Source organism: Solanum verrucosum, unplaced genomic scaffold, assembly GCF_900185275.1.
Source record: "Solanum verrucosum unplaced genomic scaffold, falcon-dt-bn FXZP01000234.1, whole genome shotgun sequence".
NCBI classification, from domain to species: Eukaryota; Viridiplantae; Streptophyta; class Magnoliopsida; order Solanales; family Solanaceae; genus Solanum; species Solanum verrucosum.
This window is the reverse complement of record NW_026020440.1, coordinates 1,024,899-1,045,825: the sequence shown is the minus strand read 5'-3', so window position 1 is coordinate 1,045,825 and position 20,927 is coordinate 1,024,899. Positions and strand designations below refer to the sequence as shown.

Here is a 20,927-nt window from a genome sequence, read left to right as displayed (position 1 = left end):
GAAAGATCATTCCAAGTGCTTTACAACCATATCTGGAACTACACCTAACTCATTCTGAGCTAGAAGTTATGGTCGTTTGAAGTTGACCACAAATTCACTTTTCCTAACTTAACTAAATTTCCTGATTTTAATTCTTTAAAAAAAAAAGACTATTTCCAATTATAAGCTTCTTCCTAGCTAGTTCAAATTGCGAGATGTTACATTGGTGGCCATTGGACAAGCTATTATATATAGAGATCTCTTCTATATATATGACTAATATTTTACTCCTTAAAGATGAAAGTTAAGATGTTTTTACTACTCCCCCCCCAATGGTATATTTCTAAGTCTAAAAGTGCAAACATGAGTTATTTTTAAAAAAAATATGCTAACATGAATTTCTTATTCCTTAGCACAAAGTGCTTAAATACCATTATGCTCCCTTAAATGATTATTATTTTTTTTTTTAAAAAAACATTGGGGGCTGGGAAAAGGCAAATGGGAGAGGGAATTACATTATGGAGAATCGAATTCTCACCAACAAGGTGGGAGTACAAATTGTCAACTAATAAGCTACATAGATTCCCCTAAACATTTGTGTCTGCCCTGAATGAGCCCTAAATGGTATGAGTTTCATTATGATACTTCTTTTGCATATATAAATTTTCCTTTATCAAGATTTAACATGTTGGGCCCGTGCTTAGCACTGACTTCCCATTCTAGTATATATATATATATTATATCCCGTTTATTTGAGATACATCATGTTAGTCTACTATAAAATTGATACATCACACATTTTTAGTTAAAATTGGTAAAAGAAAGAGATATTCTTATAAATATTATTTTCAATTAAATCGATTTAGAGAATGGAATAAAAGAGAAGATAAACTAAATGAGAGATACACATATGGAATGAAATAGAGAGATATATACAAATGGAATGAAAGAGGATAAAATGGAGATGTCTATGATAATTTTTATTTGAATATTGTATTTTCGGGTTGAATACTGTAGTTTTAAATTATATAATCTACTTCATTGAATATTTTACTTTTGAATTGTATATTGTATTCTTTAATTTAATATTATAGTTTCAAAATAAACATTACATTTTAAATTAAATATTATAATTTTAAATATGGAAGATGGATATTTAAGGAAAATAATATAGTGTTACTTTTTGTTGGATACTACTAATTTGGATAGATTATAAAAATTTCTCTCTTTGGTAGTATATTTATATTTTTTCCATAAACAGATAGAATTGGCCTATAAATAAGGCCACCAAACATACAAATCCTATCAATACATTAAAAAAAAGAACAAATTGTAACATTCAAATCAAAGCTCTAAAGATGGTGAATCGCCAACGAAAAAAGAAATTAAAATTTCCCAATCAAAATCCTAAAGGTATATGTTTATTTCTGTTGTGTGTGTTTTAATTTTCTTTAATAATAATCGTGTTCGAGCTAATTTTTTTTTAATTTTAAATGCATGACAAATAGTTTTGGAGCCTTCAAAGAAAGCAAATCCAACGGATATTCTAGATCAGGTGAGTTCACAGTACATCAATTGAGTTCATTTATTGGAATTTGTTATTAATTTGACTTAGATTCTATGTGCGTTTTGTTGCTATTACAAACAGATTTTTCTTCCCAATTTAATTTATTTCAATTGTCAAAAATCTTTTAAACTTTGGTTGTGTTTGGTAGGAAAGAAAATGTTTAATTTGCTTGAAAAACACTAATCCTCATCTATAAAAGATGTCACATCTGTTTTTTCATTCCCTGCTTTATATGTATGTGTAGATGCTTTTTGGTTTAACATTATTTACATACCTACTAAACAAAGAAAAGAAGTAAGAAATTTTTCTAAATTTTATTACTCCGTATGTTTGTTAATAGTTAATAGGAAAAAAAAATTAGGTTCATCTTTTTTATATCTTTGATTGAAATGGTATTAATATTTGAAAATTTTAAGAGTAAGCCAAGTGTCTTAACAACATTTTTTTGTCCTATTTAGGCCATGAAAGTTTACTTGGAAGAGGGCATACTTAGTGACATCATCAGCAGGTTACCTATAAAGTCTGTTCTTCGATTTAAATGTGTTTCAAAATTTTGGAAAATATTAATTGATGAACCGTACTTTAAGATGAGACATCTCAACCATGCAAAGAATGATCAGAATTCTCAAAGTTTTCTATTTTACCAACAATGCCTTGGGGAATTTAACTATCCCATATACTCTTGTTCTTTATTGCCAGCTCAGTTGGTTGAGGATACACATATACTAAATTTTCCTCTAAACATTGAACCAAAGTTTTTTACTATCTATAATGGTTGTGATGGCTTGTTTATTATTTATGTTTTTGAAACTACTATTGAGCACAACAAACTTTTGTTATGGAATCCCTCAACGAGAGAATCAATGGTACTTCCCATTCCAGAATTTTCAGTGGGATTATCTTCATGTTTGGGATTGAGTCTTGATTCAAGTGGTGACTATAAGATTCTAAAAATCGAGGGGAATGAATTTGGTGGTCACAAAGTGTCTGGTGAAATTTTCACACTGAAAAATAATTCTTGGCGAAAAATTGGTGAACATTCTCGTGTCACTGGCAATAAGGTGTCAGCTATGGATTCTTTGGCATTTATACGTGGGGCATTTCATTGGATTGGTTTTTATTCAAAAACTTACTTTGTGGTTTCATTTAATATTTCTCATGAAGTGTATGGAGAGATATCATTGCCAGAGGAAATATGCTTGTTGAACACACGTAAGATTGACATTTCTATATTGGAAGGAATGCTTTGTGCTTATTCTAATACGTATGATCAGGGTATCCGTACTTTTAAGGTATGGGTAATGAGAGATTATAATCTCAAGGAATCTTGGAATGCAATATTATCTATAGAAGATCGTTATCTTCTTAAAGCCATGCCAAAATATAGGTTTGCAAATGGTGAAATATTATTCTGGTGTGCACATTTACGAGGTATGGACAATAACTTTAGGACACAAAGAGGACCCTTTACATTATTGCCTAGAGGTAAATTTCAGAATGGGTTCACTTACACAGAAAGCTTGATCTCTCCAAGATTACTTATTTAGTATTTATTCATGTATGATCGAGACACTTTTCATTTTTCCATTATCATGTTACATTTTCTTATTTTTATTAGTTTATTTATCAATCACAAACTTTTTAGTTTCAAAATTTGTTTATCAAAATTTTGCTTATTTTATGTTCTCTGAGAAACAACACGAGTCATTTCTTTGTTTCTGAGAAATAATTAGTGATTACCGCCACCCCACCCTCCTATCTTTTTACCTGCTATTGTTTGTGTAGTCTTTTATACTTATTCATGTAGTGAGTAATATATTGTTTATTACTTAATTAGTTGTAGATTAGTGGAATAATTCCTAGTTGATTGACAATTAAATCTTGAATCATTTTGGTAAAAGTGAAATATTCAAGATTAAATTTGAGATTATATTATATATAATGTATTTGACTGACCGTATAAATTTAATCTCAAAAAAGAGAATGAAACACTTTTTATGTTATCCTTATTGGAAATGTTATAGAAAAATATTTTATCTTGAAAATTATAGAAATTTTTTGAAAGCTTAAAACATATCTACGATATTGTCCTTAATGAGATATTCCCTCAAAATTCAATAAGTTTTTCTAAATATTAAATTAGGAGCATGCAAATTAAGAAAGACTTTTAAGAACAAAACTCAACACTAATAGAATATGAGAGAAACAAATTTATTTTCTACAAACCAAAGTGGGCTCATGAAGGGAAAACTAAATCTATAGTCCAATAAAATGGTGTTATCACTTGCTACAACAAATAAATATACAATGTATAAGTATTTTTTATATCGATAATGTATATAACTTAAATTTCATTAAAAATATGCATGCATGACCACATAGAATATATGTTCTTCCAACTTGGCCTTTATATGTGGAACAAAATAGTAGTAGTAGGATCTTTTTTTTTTCAAAGCTTCTAAATAAAGCGCACAAATCTTGACTCATTTTGGTAAGTGTGGAATTAATATTCAATATTATATTATATATAATCTATTTTGACTGACCGTATAAATTTAATCTCAAAAAAGAGAATGAAACACTTTTTATGCCATCCTTATTGGAAATGTTATAGAAAAATATTTGATCCTCGAAAATTATAGAAATTTTTTGAAAGCTCAAAACATATCTACGATATTATCCTTAATGAGATATTCCCTCATATTCAATAAGTTTTTCTAAATATTAAATTAGGAGCACACAAATCCAGAAAGACTTTTAAGAACAAAACTCAACACTAATAGAATATGAGAGAGAAATTCCACTTCTACAAACCAAAGTGGGCTCATGAATGGAAAAATAAATCTATAGTCCAAAAAACGGTGTTATCACCTGCTACAACAAATAGATATAAAACATACAAGTATTTTTTATATTAATAATGTATATAACTTAAATTTCATGAAAAACGTGCATGCATAACCACATAGAATATATGTTCTTCCAACTTGGCCTTTATATGTGGAACAAAATAGTAGTAGTAGGATCTTTTTTTTTAAAGAATCTAAATAACGATCACAAATCTTTTGAAAGGTTCTTTTCTTTATTCATTTATTTATAACTATAAATAGACTCACCACGCCCACCCCTATTTTCAAGCAACCTAACCTATCTATCTTTGAGCTTGTGAAATAAAAATCCTTTTATTTCTCTAGCTCTTTTTTTGGCTAGTTGCTTCATCTAATTTTTGTCAAAAAAAATATGGACAAGGTACAAAGAATGACTAGAGAACATGGAGTGTTGATTTTTAGCAAGAGTACATGTTGTTTGAGTTATGCAGTGAGTATATTATTTCAAGATCTTGGTGTAATTCCATATGTTTGTGAAATTGATCATGAGTCTGATGGAAAAGAAATGGAAAAGGCCCTAATAAGGATGGGTGTCAATAGTTCATTCATGTTTCCTGCTGTTTTTATTGGGGGGCTATTGGTTGGTTCTACTAATGAAGTCATGTCACTTCATCTCCAAGGCTCACTTATTAAACGTATCAAGCCTTACATATCTGTTTTAAAAAGTAATTAAGACCCCCCACTCGGGAGCTACTTGAATAGCAGGTAGCACATGTCCTGGTTCTGGTTCTAGCTGATCCTTCCCATGGTTCCAAGAGGACACCCCCACCTCACCCCTATTTCAAGAAAAGTTTGACATTAATATTAATTAGTACTAGTAGTACTACTAGGAACAATAAATAAATTGTTGAGTTGAAGAAGTTGTAGTATGAAAATGTTATGTAATTGTTGTGAAGATGTGTGTGCTCTAGTTCAACTTATTAAAGAATGTATTCTCATTTGTATCTCAATTAATGGAAGTTAGCATTATTACTTAAGTTAATTTGTTCTTTCTCCCGTTCTGTTGTGGATCAACAACATGTTTGGAGAATTCATCACTTTACAAATGGGGAAAACATGAAACAAAATATCGAGAGAACTGATTATGAAGGTGTTGGGTCTTCAAAGGTGTGAATGGAAAATGAAGAGTTGTGACTTTTATGAAAAGTTGTGACTTTTATGAAAGGTTGTGACCTTTCCGAAAGATTGTGACTTTTACAAAGGGTTGTGACCTTTCCGAAAGATTGTGACTTTTACAAAGGGTTGTGACCTTTCCGGTAAGGCAATAAGAACCTTTTCACACTACCCTTTGTTTTCTAGAAATTGAGGGGTTTCCTCTCATTTAAAGAGAATCAATTTTCTAGACTTCTTCTTCAACTACTACTACTACTATTAAGTGTACTTTACTGCCGTTGAGTGGTTCGCTGACACCATGGTTTTAAGTACCAATACACCGGTGAGTAAGATCATTCTATCTTGGGAGGATATATTCCATTAACCTCAGGTACTTGAGGGGAATAATTTTCTTAAGGGGACACTGTGCATTCAGTGGGATCAATTTTCTTCTTTAAGAAAAATATTCTGTATATTGTTTCTAATCTATTCCTGAGTTTATTTTCTCCACTGGTTTTAATTTTCTAGTTTTGAAAATACTCTTTAAACTTTGTTATTTCTTATCAAGCTCTTCAAAGTATCTTAGGAATACAGGATGAAAAACAATCTTAAGGAAATTCTTATACTGTTGGTATTTCTAGTGATTGAGAGAAACAGATCATGGAAGTAGAAGATTAATGCACTATTTCAGAATTCGGTGCCTTGTTTAGCAAGATCGAATTGAGAATGTAGTAGAAAAATTGGTGGTAGTTCGGTTAAAGATTACAGGTAAACTTCTTATTATTTATCTAAGGAGGAAAATAGTTTCTAAAAGTTAATTCTTTTGATATTTTTCATGTGTATCTTTGGAAAAAGATTTGCAAATCATATGTTTTGGAATAAATTTTACTTGGCAAATAGTGTTGCCTTTAAAATTCTTTAGTTTGCAGAATGAGAGATGCACATTTTTGTTTGATAAAATAGTATGTCAAAATGTTATAGTTGGAAGACTATTTGAAAACAAAAGCATTTCTATGTGACAATCTAAGAATATGCTTTATTCTGTTTGGAGAAAAAAACACTTTTGTAGTTTTGTACTCCGAGTGAAATTTGATTGTGTTTGATTGTTGTAGATTAAAAACTTTTATAGTTTTCTACTCTAGATAAATTGGACTATCCAATTGGTTTGAAAAATATCAAAACTTCACCTAATAAGTCTGTGTTGTACTTTTGATTTTCTACAAACTTCATTGTTAAGTAGAAACAAATTGTACATAATTTATTGTACAAATTTTTTTGTCTTCATTGTTAGTATTCTAAATACTAAGTGGTAAGTCTAACTGTGATAGAAAAGAAAAAGATCGGTGACTTAAAGTGTGTGATTTTGTGCCTGCAATAGGTGCCTCTATGGAATGAACTTTGACAATATTTAAAAATTGTCAAAGAGAATTGAAGCACTGTAATTCTTTCGTAGAATAATATTTCCAAAAGAGGTTTCATGCTGCCAATGACATTTTGATAGTATGAAAAAATATGTGGAAAAATTATTTTCAACTATTTGAAAAATATTTTTGAGATCATATTTAAAATGTGGGGAGTTCTTTGCTTATTACAAAGATAAAATAAGACTTAGTGTCTGATTTAAATTTGGAGCACAAGATATGAAATTCGATGATACTTTTGTATTATGTTAGACCCAAAAAATTCTTGGAGTATATTTGATAATGTGGCTGTTGAGTTTCTCTTTTACTAATATATGTGACTAGTATGAAATTATCAAATTATATGTATACTTGTTCAAAATGATTGTGTTCTTTTATGAAAAAGTGTCACTTAAAATGTTGTGATTTTTCATGAAAAGATATGTCTATTAAATATAGCTATTTATATAGACATGAATATTGGTGAATAGTCATTTGTCATGTTTTGTAAAAGAAGCATTTGAACTATATTGCATTTATTGGACCCGATGAAACTTTGTTCATGGAAAGGACATTATACAAGGTAATGACTTTAAACAATGTTTGTATCACACAAAATTGTAAGAAATAGGAACAAATATTTGTGAGAAAAAGCTACCTCGCGGAGAGTTTTTCAAACTCAATATTTTTATTTGTTCTTACTTACTTGAGTCAAACTGTTTGTGACATAAACACTTAGGACATGTCAATTACAAAACTTTGTAAGGAAAACTGATCAACTTAGAAGTTTTGTCTAACTTTGAGTGCAATAAATAAAAATGTCAAGTTTGTGTGAATCTAAGTATGTTGAGCATTCTTATAAATCTGTTGAAAGGAATTCTAATCCCTTAGAGTTGATTTACTCTGACATTTGTGATATGAAGTCAACACCATCTTGTGGCAGAAAAAGATTATCTCATAACTTCCATTGACAATTGCATTAGAAACGACTATGTCTATTTACTGAATGGTAAGGATGAAGCAATAGAAACGTCTAGACAATATAATATTTAAGTTGAAAATCAGTTGGGAAAAAGATAAGAAGTGATAAGGATGGAGAGTATAAATCTACTTTTGCAGAAATATGTTTGAAAAGTGGAATTGTCCATTGAACTGTTGCCCTATTCACCTCAATCTAATGAAAAATCGAACATTGAAAGAAATGATAGATGCATTATTTATAAGTTCAGATTTACCACAAAACTTGTGTGAGGGAACTATCATTACTGCAAAAGGGAACAACAAAAAGTTTTGTCTTTTCAGAAAGAAAACAATTTTGTTTGTTCAGGACACAATCTATTCCATAAGAGAAATGAAAAGGAAGGAAATCCAACTTGAAGTATTTCAAAGTGTGGGGGTGTCTAGCCGAAGTCCAAGTCCCAGTCTTAAAAGGAATAAAATAAGACCTAAGAACTATGGACTGTAAAATTAGACTTGAGTAGTCTAGTTAAAGGTCTAAAAGGCCTTGGAATGAACAAAAGGAGAATGTATTTAATCAAGAGATTCATGCACATAGTAAATGTCAAAGGACATCTACTACATTCAGATCTGATTTCGTAACATTTCATATGTCTTATGTGGATTCATCTTTTTGGAAAGATGGTGTCAATAGTAAGATTGATTAATTCTTGAGCAATCCTATTGGAAGTTGGTTGATCTTTCTCCAGGAAATAAACCTTTGGGTTCAAAGTGAATCTTCATAAAGAAAATGAAAGTTGATAGAACTGTTGATAAATATAAAGCAAGACTTTTTGTCAAAGGCTTTCGACAAAAACAAGGTTTTGATCTTGTTGACACATACTTGTCAGTAACTAGAATTACATTCATTCGGATGTTAATATTATTAGTTGCGGTATATGACATCCAAATTCATCAAATGAATATGAAAACAACTTTCTTAAATGGAGAATTGGAGGAATAAATTTACATGGAGGGCTCGAGGGTTTTGTGGTTCCTGGTAAAGAAAAGAAAGTGTGTGAACTTGTTAAGTCACTTTATGGACTAAAACAAGCACCCAAACAATGACATAAGAAATTTGACCAAACCATGTTGGCAAATGGATTTAAGAATGATGGAAGTGATAAATATGTTTACATTAAAATCACAAGGTCATTCTTTGTTTGTATATTGATGACATGTTGATCATCAATAGAGACACCAATGACATAAATGCTACTAAACAAATGCTAGAAAGCAAGTTTGATATGAAAGATCTTGGAGTTGCTGATACGATCTTAGGTATAATAATCCTTAGAACTCCATAATGTTTAGCATTGTCAGGTCTCATTGCATTGAAAAGGTACTTGACTAGTTCAAATATTTTGATTTCAATATTGGCATGACTCCAATAAATGTGAGCTTTGCATTTCAAAAGAGTGAAGGCAAAAGTTACTCATAATTGAATTGTGCTAGAGTATTGGGAAGTGTGATGTATATCACAAAGTGTGCGCAATCAGATATAGCATGTGCTATTAATGAACTGAGTCACTTCACGAGTGATCCCAATCAAACTCATTGGATGACAATGAAAAGAGTTTTGGGGTATTTAAAACATACTCAAAACTATGTCTTGCATTATAACAATATCCAGTAATATTGAAAGGATATAGTGATGCAAATTGGATCACCGGGATCAAATGAAGTAAATCCATGAGTGGATATGTATTTACTCTTGGTGGAGGAGCAGTCTCTTCGAAATCTTCCAAAAAGACATTTATTGCTAGGTCTACAATGATCTCTGAGCTAGGTGTTTTAGATAAGGTCAGTGAATAAGTTGAAAAACTCAGAAATTTTTTGATAGATATTTTTTTTGGCCCAAACCTTTGGCATCAGCATGCATACACTTTGATAGTCAAGATGCAATAGGTAGGGTATGGAGCAATGTATAACAGAAAGTCTCACTACAAGCAATGTATAACTTTTGTACTTTTGGCAACAATACAAAAGTTGTTGCATGTTGTTGCAATAACGCTGATGCGAAAAGTTTTTGCAACAACAAAATATATTGTTGCCAAGAATGACTTATCACAACCAAAAAGCTTGTTGCCTTACATTCTAATGGTTGTGGCTTTTTAAATTTTCGCAACAAAATTCGTTGTTGCCACAAATTGAACTTTTTACCAACAATTTTAATTGTTGCAAAAATTAGCAAATGGTTAGTTGTTATTCTGTTAGAAAGGCTTTTAAGCAACGATAATTTTTGTTGCAATAAAAAAAATATTTCTATACACCTTTAGCAACAATTTTTAAGTAGTTGTTACATACACAATACACATTTCTTTTTTAAAATTTAAATAAATATTGAAACTAAAAATTATATAAATTTGTAAAGGTCAATACATAAGATTGATGTCCTAGATATTTACACCTTCCTAAAAAACTAAATACTTATGCAAATCTTTACTAATTGTTAGTATATATATAGACAAGTCATTGTATTTTAATCCTACACGCAATTTTCAAAAACTCTTCTTCCAATAGTACTTAGCTTGTATGACACTTTTGTTGAATTATGCATTTTCATCCTGCAAATAAAAGATAAATATAATTATATTTTGATAAAGTAAATTATAAATACACAAATACAAATTTTAAAAATAGAGAGAATCAAATAATATCTTGGTATTTGTTATAAGCTTCGTGCGCCAAAAAATAACTACTTCTTCCTAGGCCGCACTGAATCTAATAAAAGAAAATATAAGTAAAAGCCTCAATATAGTTTCTTACCTCATCAAATACATAAGAGAACATGCACTACCATAGACAACCTTCAGTGCTAGTAAAAATTCTTTTGTTGCACTATATATGCCACTTTCACCTTTGATTGGTTCAACAAATACAGTAGCTATTTTACCACTCTGAATTACTTATTTTGCTACTTGAACATTTCCATACTCCAGGAAAATAACTCCTGGCATAGTGGCATGCATTACAGTTCTAAAGGTGACCTGTATTGTTTTTTGCTTGTTAAAGCAACAACATATCCACGGTCCTTCCATGAAAGCAATTGGAAAAAATTAATTAAGTTGATATATCAAGTTATAGACATAGAAGAACAAACACGTTAAGGAACGCTTTACTGAATAAGACTAGAGGTGAAGTCAGAAATTTAAGTTTATGAATTCTGCCTTCTAACAAATGTATCTTACACAAGGTTTTGATAAATTAAATTCATATATAGTGAATTTCGCAACACAAATATAAGGTTTTGACAAAAGCTATTCGGTTCTGCCAAATACACAACTTTTTCTCTAGCTCCGGCTCTAACTAAGACACCTCTCGCCAGCATCTCCCAAAATTTCATAAATGAAGAAACTTACACAGCTAGCTAGTTCTAATTATCACATTATACCATTCAGTGTCACAAAATGGATCACAATAAGATATTATTATATCTTTTCAATCCAGAACCATATATACTTTGACTTTATTCAAATAATTCACATTCTAATAAGAACTAGAAAACCTGAACATAATAGAATTGAGTAGTATCTCATGTCCTCATTCTCACTACTTAAGAAGCCTAAACAACAAGCACTCAAGGGTGTGTCTTAGTGGTCAATGAAGTTGATGCTTGTCTCAAGTTTTTTTCTCTTTTTTTTTTACCCGGAAATTTTTATTCAATAAATACTTTCTAACCCAAAGGAGTTCTTTGAGCTTAACAACTAACATGATCGCATTGTTTCACTATAGCTAACACAACACGATAAGCTAAAGTTAGATAGTAATAAAGCAACATTAAGAATTCTCCTTGTAAATAGAACAGTTTACAAGGAGCATTGAGCAGTAAAACTAACTACACTACATGTGTAGTTGTAGAGCTACTTTCTTGAACATTTAAGATAACTCAAGACATACGCCTACGCTTCTGGGCAAGATTCTCAAAAATCTTATGAACATCAGCAGATGTAACTGGCTTTGATGGATCGAAGGATGCCAGGTAGGTACCGATCTCCTTTTTAAGGTCAGCGATACCGGTCAAAACCTCCATTTTCTCGACATGGCCCAGATTATTAAGCAACTCAGCGCTCTGTTCTTGTTCATGTTCAGCTCTCTCTTTTGCTTTGCCATTTTCTCATATTCGGCAATGGTGTCCTCTTTATCAAGTAAGAAGGCAAGACCTTTCTATTTGTAGAATTCTGTGCAATTTGGACACCTACAGAGGTCTTCTCTCCAGTCTTTGGAAAGGAACATCAACTTGCTTTTCTCAAGGGTAATTGGAGCTTCTAACAAATTCAGTCCAACAACACATTTGGTACTAGGACCAACAACTGTGTTACGCTGGTTAATGAGAGTGTTTGTTGCGGCATTTTCTCCAAGAAGAACATCCTTTCCGTTGCAGTCTTCTTTAGGATTATTATCGGTTATATGAGTCTTAACTGAGGAACTTTCGTTGCTAAGCTCCTTAGAAGATCCCATAGTCAAGGGTGCATCTTTAACCACCTCCTTGTCCCTTGAGGAATTTGTAGTAGTTTGCTGCTGGACTGGTGCAAAGATAGAATCTGGATATAGCTTTAAAAAAGAACAAACAGTTGCGCACCCCTGGCAGATAAAATCCTCAAATTGAGGCTCCCCTTTGTCATCCCTTGGAACCATATCAGAGGACTCAAGACCAAGATGCTCCTCATGAAACCAGTCCTCACAGATGCAACATTGGAGATTCTCCAATTGGTCTTCAACATCAGGATCAGGATATGGCCAGCACACATGTGCAGTATGAATCTTTGAAATTGTGATTATATGTATTCTTCGTGTTTTCAACATCTTTTCTAGCATCAAGCTTGCAAAAGAACTCCCCGAACTTTGAATTTCCATAGTCACACCTGAAGTTTCTCTTCGTCCAAAGTTCCAAAATCTCATGAGCATCATGGCAAGAGAGGCTACAAGTTGTGCATACTCCAACATTCCCATCTGGTGTGCATGTCAAACAAGAAAAAATAGCATGTCTCTTCATATAACCTTTACTATAGGTGCACTCCTTGCCTTCATCACCACCTAAGACCAAATCTTTCTCCAGTTCTTGCTGTTCGATATCTTGGACAAACTCTCAAATTGAAACAGTATTCTCAGCATCTTCTTCAAATGCATCAGCCATTTTAAACCCAAAAATGAGCTATCAAACCAAATTAAACCCTAAAAAAATAGGAAAACCTGGGAACACGAAACCCTAAATTGGATAAAGAAGAAAGGTATCTACACGCAACGATCAACTGATTCGATGAAGTTTACTGCCATTATCCATTTCAAGTCTAAATACCGACAGAGACAAACACTAAGTTGTTTCTTTTCATATTTTCTATCCTTGTTGGATAGAGTTATCCTGTACAAACTGTCTATGTCACATGAGCTCACACCCACTCTCCTTCCCTAATATAGTTGAGTTTTAGATAAAAACCTAGCAAACCTTCATTATCGTACCTTATTTTGACCTTTTTCCCACACTCCATGGCATACTTAATATAGTTTGTGAATTCTTTCAACAAATTAGCTATGATTGCAAAGCATCCCTAGTTCAAATCTTAGTCAGGGTCATCTATTTCTCTTATGCCAACTCCTTCAAGCACATCATAAATCATAATTAGACTGCTTTTTATTTGAAAAGAGTAATTGGGTTGAATGAGTGCCTCATGAAAGCTAGACATTTTCTCTTCTTTTGGTAATTTTAACAAACAGTTAATGTACCTTGAGATCAATTGTCCGACCCACTCTTTCATAAAATTTCAGTCTTTTCGATCTCCATTAATGATGACCTGAAACTTTCCCAACTCCCTTGAGTCACCAAGCACTAGTTTCTCTATGACCCTCTAAGGTATGCGTTTAGAATGCCCATTTTTATTTTAATTCATGCTGCTTACCTTGAAGGATTCAGAAACTAATACGAATGTTTGAGAATAAAATATAAGCTTAATTGCCTACAATAACAATAACAACATACTCAATATAAGATCACAAAGTGGAGTTTGGGAGGATAGAATGTAGACATACCTTACCTCTACTTCAGAGGTAGAGAAGCAATAACAACATACTCAATATAAGATCACAAAGTGGAGTTTGGGAGGATAGAATGTAGACATACCTTACCTCTACTTCAGAGGTAGAGAAGTTGATTCCGGTAGATCCACTACTCAAGGAATAAAAGATACTTACTAATAGAACAAAACTAGTTTACCCCTAAATCAGTATGGATTTTCAGATTGCCAGAGAATTTTGGTAAAGCTTATAAGACAATTTAACTTGTCAATGGAAAACAAACATTTCCGATTGATATTTGACGAAAAAGTTGAAATGGATATAATTGACTTCACCAAATATAATCATAAATCTAATGTAGCTAGCTCCCAAACAAGATACAATCATCCGATCAACTCTTCCTCAAAATAAACCCCAATATTCAAGTCATTACTATCTAGGATGTCAATTTTAAAATTAGGAAAAAAGCTCAATGTAGTCAGAAACCACAAAAGTATTTGCAATACTGATACATTTATCACTAATAGAATTTACAAATACCCAGAAGAAAAAAGAAGACTTGAAACAAACACAAACATATGTACACATAAACAAAAGACTTCTTAATCGGTCAGTTCATAACCCCAATTAGGAATACAAGAAAACACAATATAGCTTTACACACTATTGATCCAAGTAACACTTTAACTCAAGATAGAAAGATGAAAATTTGACAAACACCCAGCAAAGACTTAACCAACAATGCTCAGATAAACAAAAAAGACTCCAAATTTAACATAATTAACGAAAATTTAACATAACCATAATTGAATGCGAAGGAAAATTATCAAAAGTGCAGACAAGAGGTTCAAAACAATTTTATATTGGTCTCACTATGTAAATTTAGGTTGTAATGGTTCATACGTAAGAAGACGATAATCAAAGACACTAAAATCATAAGATAATCATAGGCAAAAATTCACCAAACTTTGTGAAAAGTGACTAAATAAGTAAATAGAAAACATACCAGATACTACCCATAACCTAGCTTTCACTGAAGAACCTAGCTTTCATTTCAGGAAAAACTAAACCGGCCGCTAAAATTTGGGGAACTTCCCCGAGTTATTTTGGTGAAAATTAAAAGACTGCACTCTGTTTTGGCGGTAAATTGAAAAAGAAAATTAAAACAGCGCACAACCTGTATAAGTTATCTCAAAGTTAAGTACATTAGCAATAAAAAAAATTATTGTTGCCAAATATTCTACAAGATAGCAATAAATTAATTAAATTGTTGCAATTTATTTAAATTAGGCAACAGTATTATGGTTGTTGCAAAAATATTGTTGCAATTTTCTTATATTTGAGATTTATTATATTAAAAATAGATTATAACAACAATATCAAAATATATGGCAACAATAAAAATATTGTGGTTAAAAATTACAAGAAATACCAACAATCAAAACAAGTTATTGCAATTTATTGATATAAGGCAACAACACTATAGTTATTGCTAAAAAGTTGTTGCTAAATCCATGCTTTCTTGTTCTCGTCATATAACACATAAATATAAGACCGTTAGAAAACTACTCTCTAGTGGAATTATCACAATTGACTATGTAAAGTCAAAGGATAATATGTCGGATCCACTTACAAAAAGGCCTAAATAGAGAGAAAGTTGAAAGATCATCTAAGGGAATGAGTTTACGGCTTAGGGCAAGTCATCATGGAGGTAATTCTACCCAGATTGGAGATCCCAAGATTATGTTCAAGGATAAAAATAAAGTTGTGACTGACGGTTTGACCTTGTCAACCAACTCAATCCATTCTCATGATGAAGTCAATGCTCAGGAACAAAGATACAACATTAAGGCTTGTAAATGAGTTAATATAGTTAAAAGTTTTTAATGATTTGCTAAGTTTGGCAGATTTGACCAAATAATGTATCTACGCGATAACACGGTTAGAAATCACTTATGTGAGTGTGAAGTGTAAACCGTTTCAAAGAGGATGATTTTCCAAAGCACATTTCTCTATACATTCATGAAACCAAGAGGTGTTTATGGATGAAACGAACACAACCGTAAGAACCATAAATGGTAAAGGGTTGATTGTGTAACATATGCATCGTTGTCTAGGTATACATCAAAGATTGATAGTTCAAAGATATCAAGGCTATTACTTCCTCTATGGCTCTTTGATCGTGCTTACACACTACTATCCCGGCCTCTAAAGCATCAATATTAATGCTTAGTGGTCTCACAGCATTGTCGAGGGAAACCTGAATCATGCCTGAAACGGAGCTTTCTATTTTGGTAGTCCGATAATTAGCAGATTGGGCAAGCTGTCCCATTCGGATCAAGGATGCCTGAGTGATCGGCTTACAGGAAGCAACGACAGTTGTAGGTCTGGGTGGTAATGAAGCAGCAAAGAGACCTGTAGGGTTAGAAGAAGTGTTAATGACATCTGATATACCTGAAGGCTCAGGGGCCGGAGTAGGCAAAGATGTTTCTGCAGGTATAGATCTAGTGGCCACAGCTTCCTTCTGTTTCTTTTCTACTTGGTCCTTAAGATATTCGGCTTCGATCTTTCGGTTACTGGTGGAGGTGGTGGCAACCAATTCCACATCATTCGTTGCATTTCTAGGCACCCGAGCTATTTTGCATAATTTAGTGATTAATATCAGGAAAATGAGAGATGTATGGCTTTGATTTGCACGCATATGGATCTCAGAGGCAATGATCATCCCGAGATTTATCCTGGTTTTCTCCATGATGCATCCAAGACAAGCTGCCTTAGCATGGCGAAGGATTGATTCATTATGTGATGGCATAACTGTGCTGCTGATGAATTCGAACCAGTATCGTGCAGCTACGTTCATATTTTTCTTCTCAATTATTGGAACTTCTTCTGCTAACCATGTTGGAGCATTATCATCTGAGACTAGTGAAGCTAACCATTTTTTTTATCATATCTAGCTTCTGTGTCCTGATCAAGTATTGGTAGTGGTCATTAATTTTATCAGGCATACCCAAGTTGTGTTGATAGTCTTACTTCACAAGCTACCTTCCTTCCTCTGACAACCATGTAGCCAACTGTTTTAAAAGATGAGACTAGCCTTTTCCGTTAAGGTACTAATGCATTGTATGCATCGTAGAACTCTCTAGCCCAGCTTGGTATGTAAGAGTCGCGATGTCTTGTGAAGATTTGGAATTTATGGTGTTTCAGGCAATCCATCACCTCTGTATACCTATCAATAAATTCGTTTATGAAAAGTCATTATTCCTCAATGATCGTTCTCAGACCTTCCACCTTTGATCTGTTCGTTGATCCATGATGGGGACCTTGTACTGGAGGTTCCAACATTAATGTTTGCTCTGGAGCTGGAGGAGTTGGAGTGGTGATTTGACTATTTCTGATCCGATATAGATCATGTATCATTTTGGATCGTAATTCAGCCCTCCTTGCCTCTGTATGGTAGTCTTCATCAGACCTCGCACTCTCACTATTATATGTGGGTGGCTCAGCGGTGTAGAAGCATGTGCTGTCAGAGCTTGCGTTGGATAACTCGAGGGCTTTGCTCTTCCCCTTGCTTTTTGAAGTTGAGGTGGCCTTGCCCCTAGGTAAAGGTGCATTTTCACTGATCACAATTCCTTTCTCCCTTCATTTGGTCGGTTGTTTGGCCATATCTGTAAAACGTTAGAGAGAGTAATTAGTAATTACATTGTAGCACAAAATTGCAGACAGACTTGTCGATCTACTCAGTAAATCGCCAAACCTCTTTGGAGATCATGCATATGTCTGCCGAAGGTTACAGAGCCCACAACACTTAATATGTGAAATTAAGGGCGATTCAGGGTTAGTAGGTGAACCGCAGAGTGATTCGGCGAGCTCAACTCAGCTCACCGACTGACTTAATGTGCCTGAGATTCAACTCACTTCTCAAAATCGATCGTACAAACCCCAAAAACAAAATTAAACTATGCAATAATGAAATTCAGCCCAGACGCACAACACCCAATCATGGTCAACACCCATTATGCATAGTTCACAACATTTAGTTTCAAGATAAGCAGAGTGAAAAAGGAATTCGAACAGTAAAAGAAAATAGGCCCCAAATTTACAAATCAGAAGTAGACATTCGAGAATTTCTACTCATATGAGAGAGATCTAACATACATTAATGGGCATCTAGATTGCAGATGAGATTTATCTTTTCAAGAGCGAACAGGGTTTTTTTTCAAAAACTAACCTTTTTGCTGAGTGAATAAAATTGTAATGCTAGGCAGCAACGAAAATCTGAGTTCCAAGCACTAATCCGTGACTAAAATACTAATTTAAGGTGAGAAAATGTAAATTACTACCTTGGTGTAAAGTTATGGAGTTTGAAAGTGAGAAAAAATGAATAAGTGTGACTGTTGGCAATATATGTTGTTTAATTTGTGTCCATTTAGCGACGTTAGTCGCACTCGCCAACCCACTCAGCGATTCGCCGAGAGGTCATTTATCTCGCCCTTTCTCCAAAATCTTAAATTTTCAGAGGGTGAATTTGACGGTCTGCATCGAGATCGCCAAACTTGTTGACGATGCGCTGAGCTACTTTTCGAGTTCGCCGAGTTTTACAGGCTCTATACAACTCTTGTATTGAGCCAAACGACGGGTCCAGTCGAGCTTGCCGACCTGTTTGGTGACTCGCGAAATGGATTTTCTGCTTGCCAACTTGAAATTTTCCACACTTTTCTCATTTTAACCTGCAACATCAACACACCATTATTCATAAAAGTAAAATCCTAAACGTAAGACCTTGGGTTGCCACCCAAGAAGCTCCTTACCGTCGTGACACGACGCAAGTTTTTGCTCAAGTTTCATTGTTGGGGTTGGCCATGTCCTCATTAGGCCACCCCCTGTTTTTTTGCGGATGGAGTTGAGGCAATGCATGACTCATCAGGTTGTCGAGTAGTTGGACAGCCTTAGAATGAGACCAAATATTTTGTTTCATTCCTTCGATGTTTTCTTTCAGTCTCTCTAGCTCCTTGTTTTGCTCGGTCACCTTGTGGTGAATCGTTGAGAGCATTTCCTCGATGCGTTTGATCTCCTTGTTCTCATTATTTCTTCTATTATAAGGGGGAATGTATTTATCCGTCCTATTGGAATGAGCTTAGACCTTCACCATATTTTTATTTAACTCATCCATTTGAGTCATTAGTGCGGTCATCAAGAAATCTTTTTCAACCTCTTAGCTTATTTTAGCCATATTGTCAAGCAGTTGGACTGCTATTGCATATGGCTGCTTTAATGTCCCATCGGGAAAGAGTTGGTCGACCAACATCTTGTTTCTGAGGCCAAGACTTCGGTAAAGGAAATAAATGAGGATCGTACTGGGAATTCCATGAGTTAGACATTGAGTTAGCAGTTTATTGAATTTTGCCCATGTCTCATGGATCTGCTCATCCTCCAATTGCTTAAAGGTTAGGATACGATTCTGATACATCATTACCTCTTATGGAGGAAACTCCATTGGTAACCGAATATTTCTTTCCATGATTGCTTCCCCTGTTTAGATTCAAACAACTTACAAAACAAAACTACGAATTAAATTAGTGAACTACCACTAATAAGAACAAAAATTCTATTAATCTAAAAAATTTCAAATAACACCACTCCCCAACAGTGGCGCCATTTTAATGCTTATCATGACCAACGACACTAACCTACATTACGAATTTCTACGATCGTCGATAATATAGTAACCTAACCAAGGATTGGGGTTATGTCCCAAGGGAGTGGTTTTGAGAATTACTAGAGAAATAAAATTTAGTTCAAACTAGTCGTAGATAAAAACATTAACGATTAAAAATATAGTAATTAAAAGGGGGGTGACACAAAAGTGTCAAATATCAATTGGGGTTTTGTCACAAGTAGTAGAAACAACAAATATAACAAGAAAATCAAGTATGGGGACAAGTTCATGAGGTGTGACTGCAATACAAGTTGAGATAAATCGTTGGGTACATGTTTTCGATAGGAAATTTGCAAGATAATAGTGACTAGGCTAAGCTTTAGATGGAAATAACATCCCTCTCGGGCAACTTACCCCATTTCAAATGCGTTCCTCTCGGACACTCATTTGCCGCATGAAGGCTAGCCTACGCCTTACCCCACTCACTCTCTTAAGCTGAGTGTTAGGATATGGGACTAGGACTGAACCTCATGTCGACCCACTCTTTAGGCCATCAGTCTAGCGGTCTTGGTTTCGCGACCTCCCTCTCGGGCAAGCAAAAAACACATGGGTGATTTTGTATTTGCAACTACAAACCCATTAAATCAAACCATAACCACTAGGTGAAATCACCATTAAAATACATCTAACGTATCAGCAAGCAAGACCTAACAATAATATCAACACATATTTGTTAAATCACACCCCAAAAATGGGGGTTTTTAGCCACACATAAAGAAATAACAAAATACACCTAAAATGTTACTAAAATCAAATGGGTATAAGGAATTAAACCTTGATTTAAGCAAAGGAAGAAGAATGGAGAAGACCCACTTCCAAGTTGGTGAAAATGAAATCCTTCTTTCTTCAAGTCTCCCAAAAACCCTCTTCAAACTTGAGAGAAAATATCCCAAAAGTACTATTCTATTGTGAAAATTAAAATAAATGTTCGACTCCTCTAAAAATTAATAACAAGTTTAGTATTTATAGACTTCAGAAATTAGTGCTGGTGGATCGTTCAGCGAGGTTAGTCAAAATCGCTGATTAATTCGGCAATTCACCCTTTTGTGTAGTTCGTCACCGTTTTGTACTAGCCTTCAGCATCGTCGTGCTCTGTGTCATTGGGCGACATAATACTGCTTCGTGAAACTATTCGGCGATACACCGATTGCTCCTTTCATCGCCTTTTTGATCCTGCTCCTTCAAGGCTTCGCGTACTGGAACAAAAGGTTGAATATGTCCCTTCGGTGAACCGCCAAGTGTGCTTGGCGATGCTCAGGCTTCAGCTTCTTCGT

General features: G+C 33.6%; 1 protein-coding gene and 1 pseudogene across 1 annotated transcript in view; one reads left to right on the top strand and one right to left on the bottom strand.

Moving 5' to 3' along the window:
• Nucleotides 1-4,698: 4,698 nt before the first annotated feature.
• LOC125808308 (glutaredoxin-C13-like) overlaps nucleotides 4,699-20,927 on the top strand; it is a 33,631-nt gene continuing 17,402 nt past the window's right edge. The window contains exon 1 of the mRNA XM_049488032.1: nucleotides 4,699-5,139. Within this exon, the coding sequence (XP_049343989.1) occupies nucleotides 4,787-5,107 (321 nt within the window). The 5' untranslated portion in view covers nucleotides 4,699-4,786 and the 3' untranslated portion in view covers nucleotides 5,108-5,139. The remainder of the gene's footprint in view (nucleotides 5,140-20,927) is intronic.
• Nucleotides 11,750-13,059, bottom strand: LOC125808306 (uncharacterized; annotated as a pseudogene).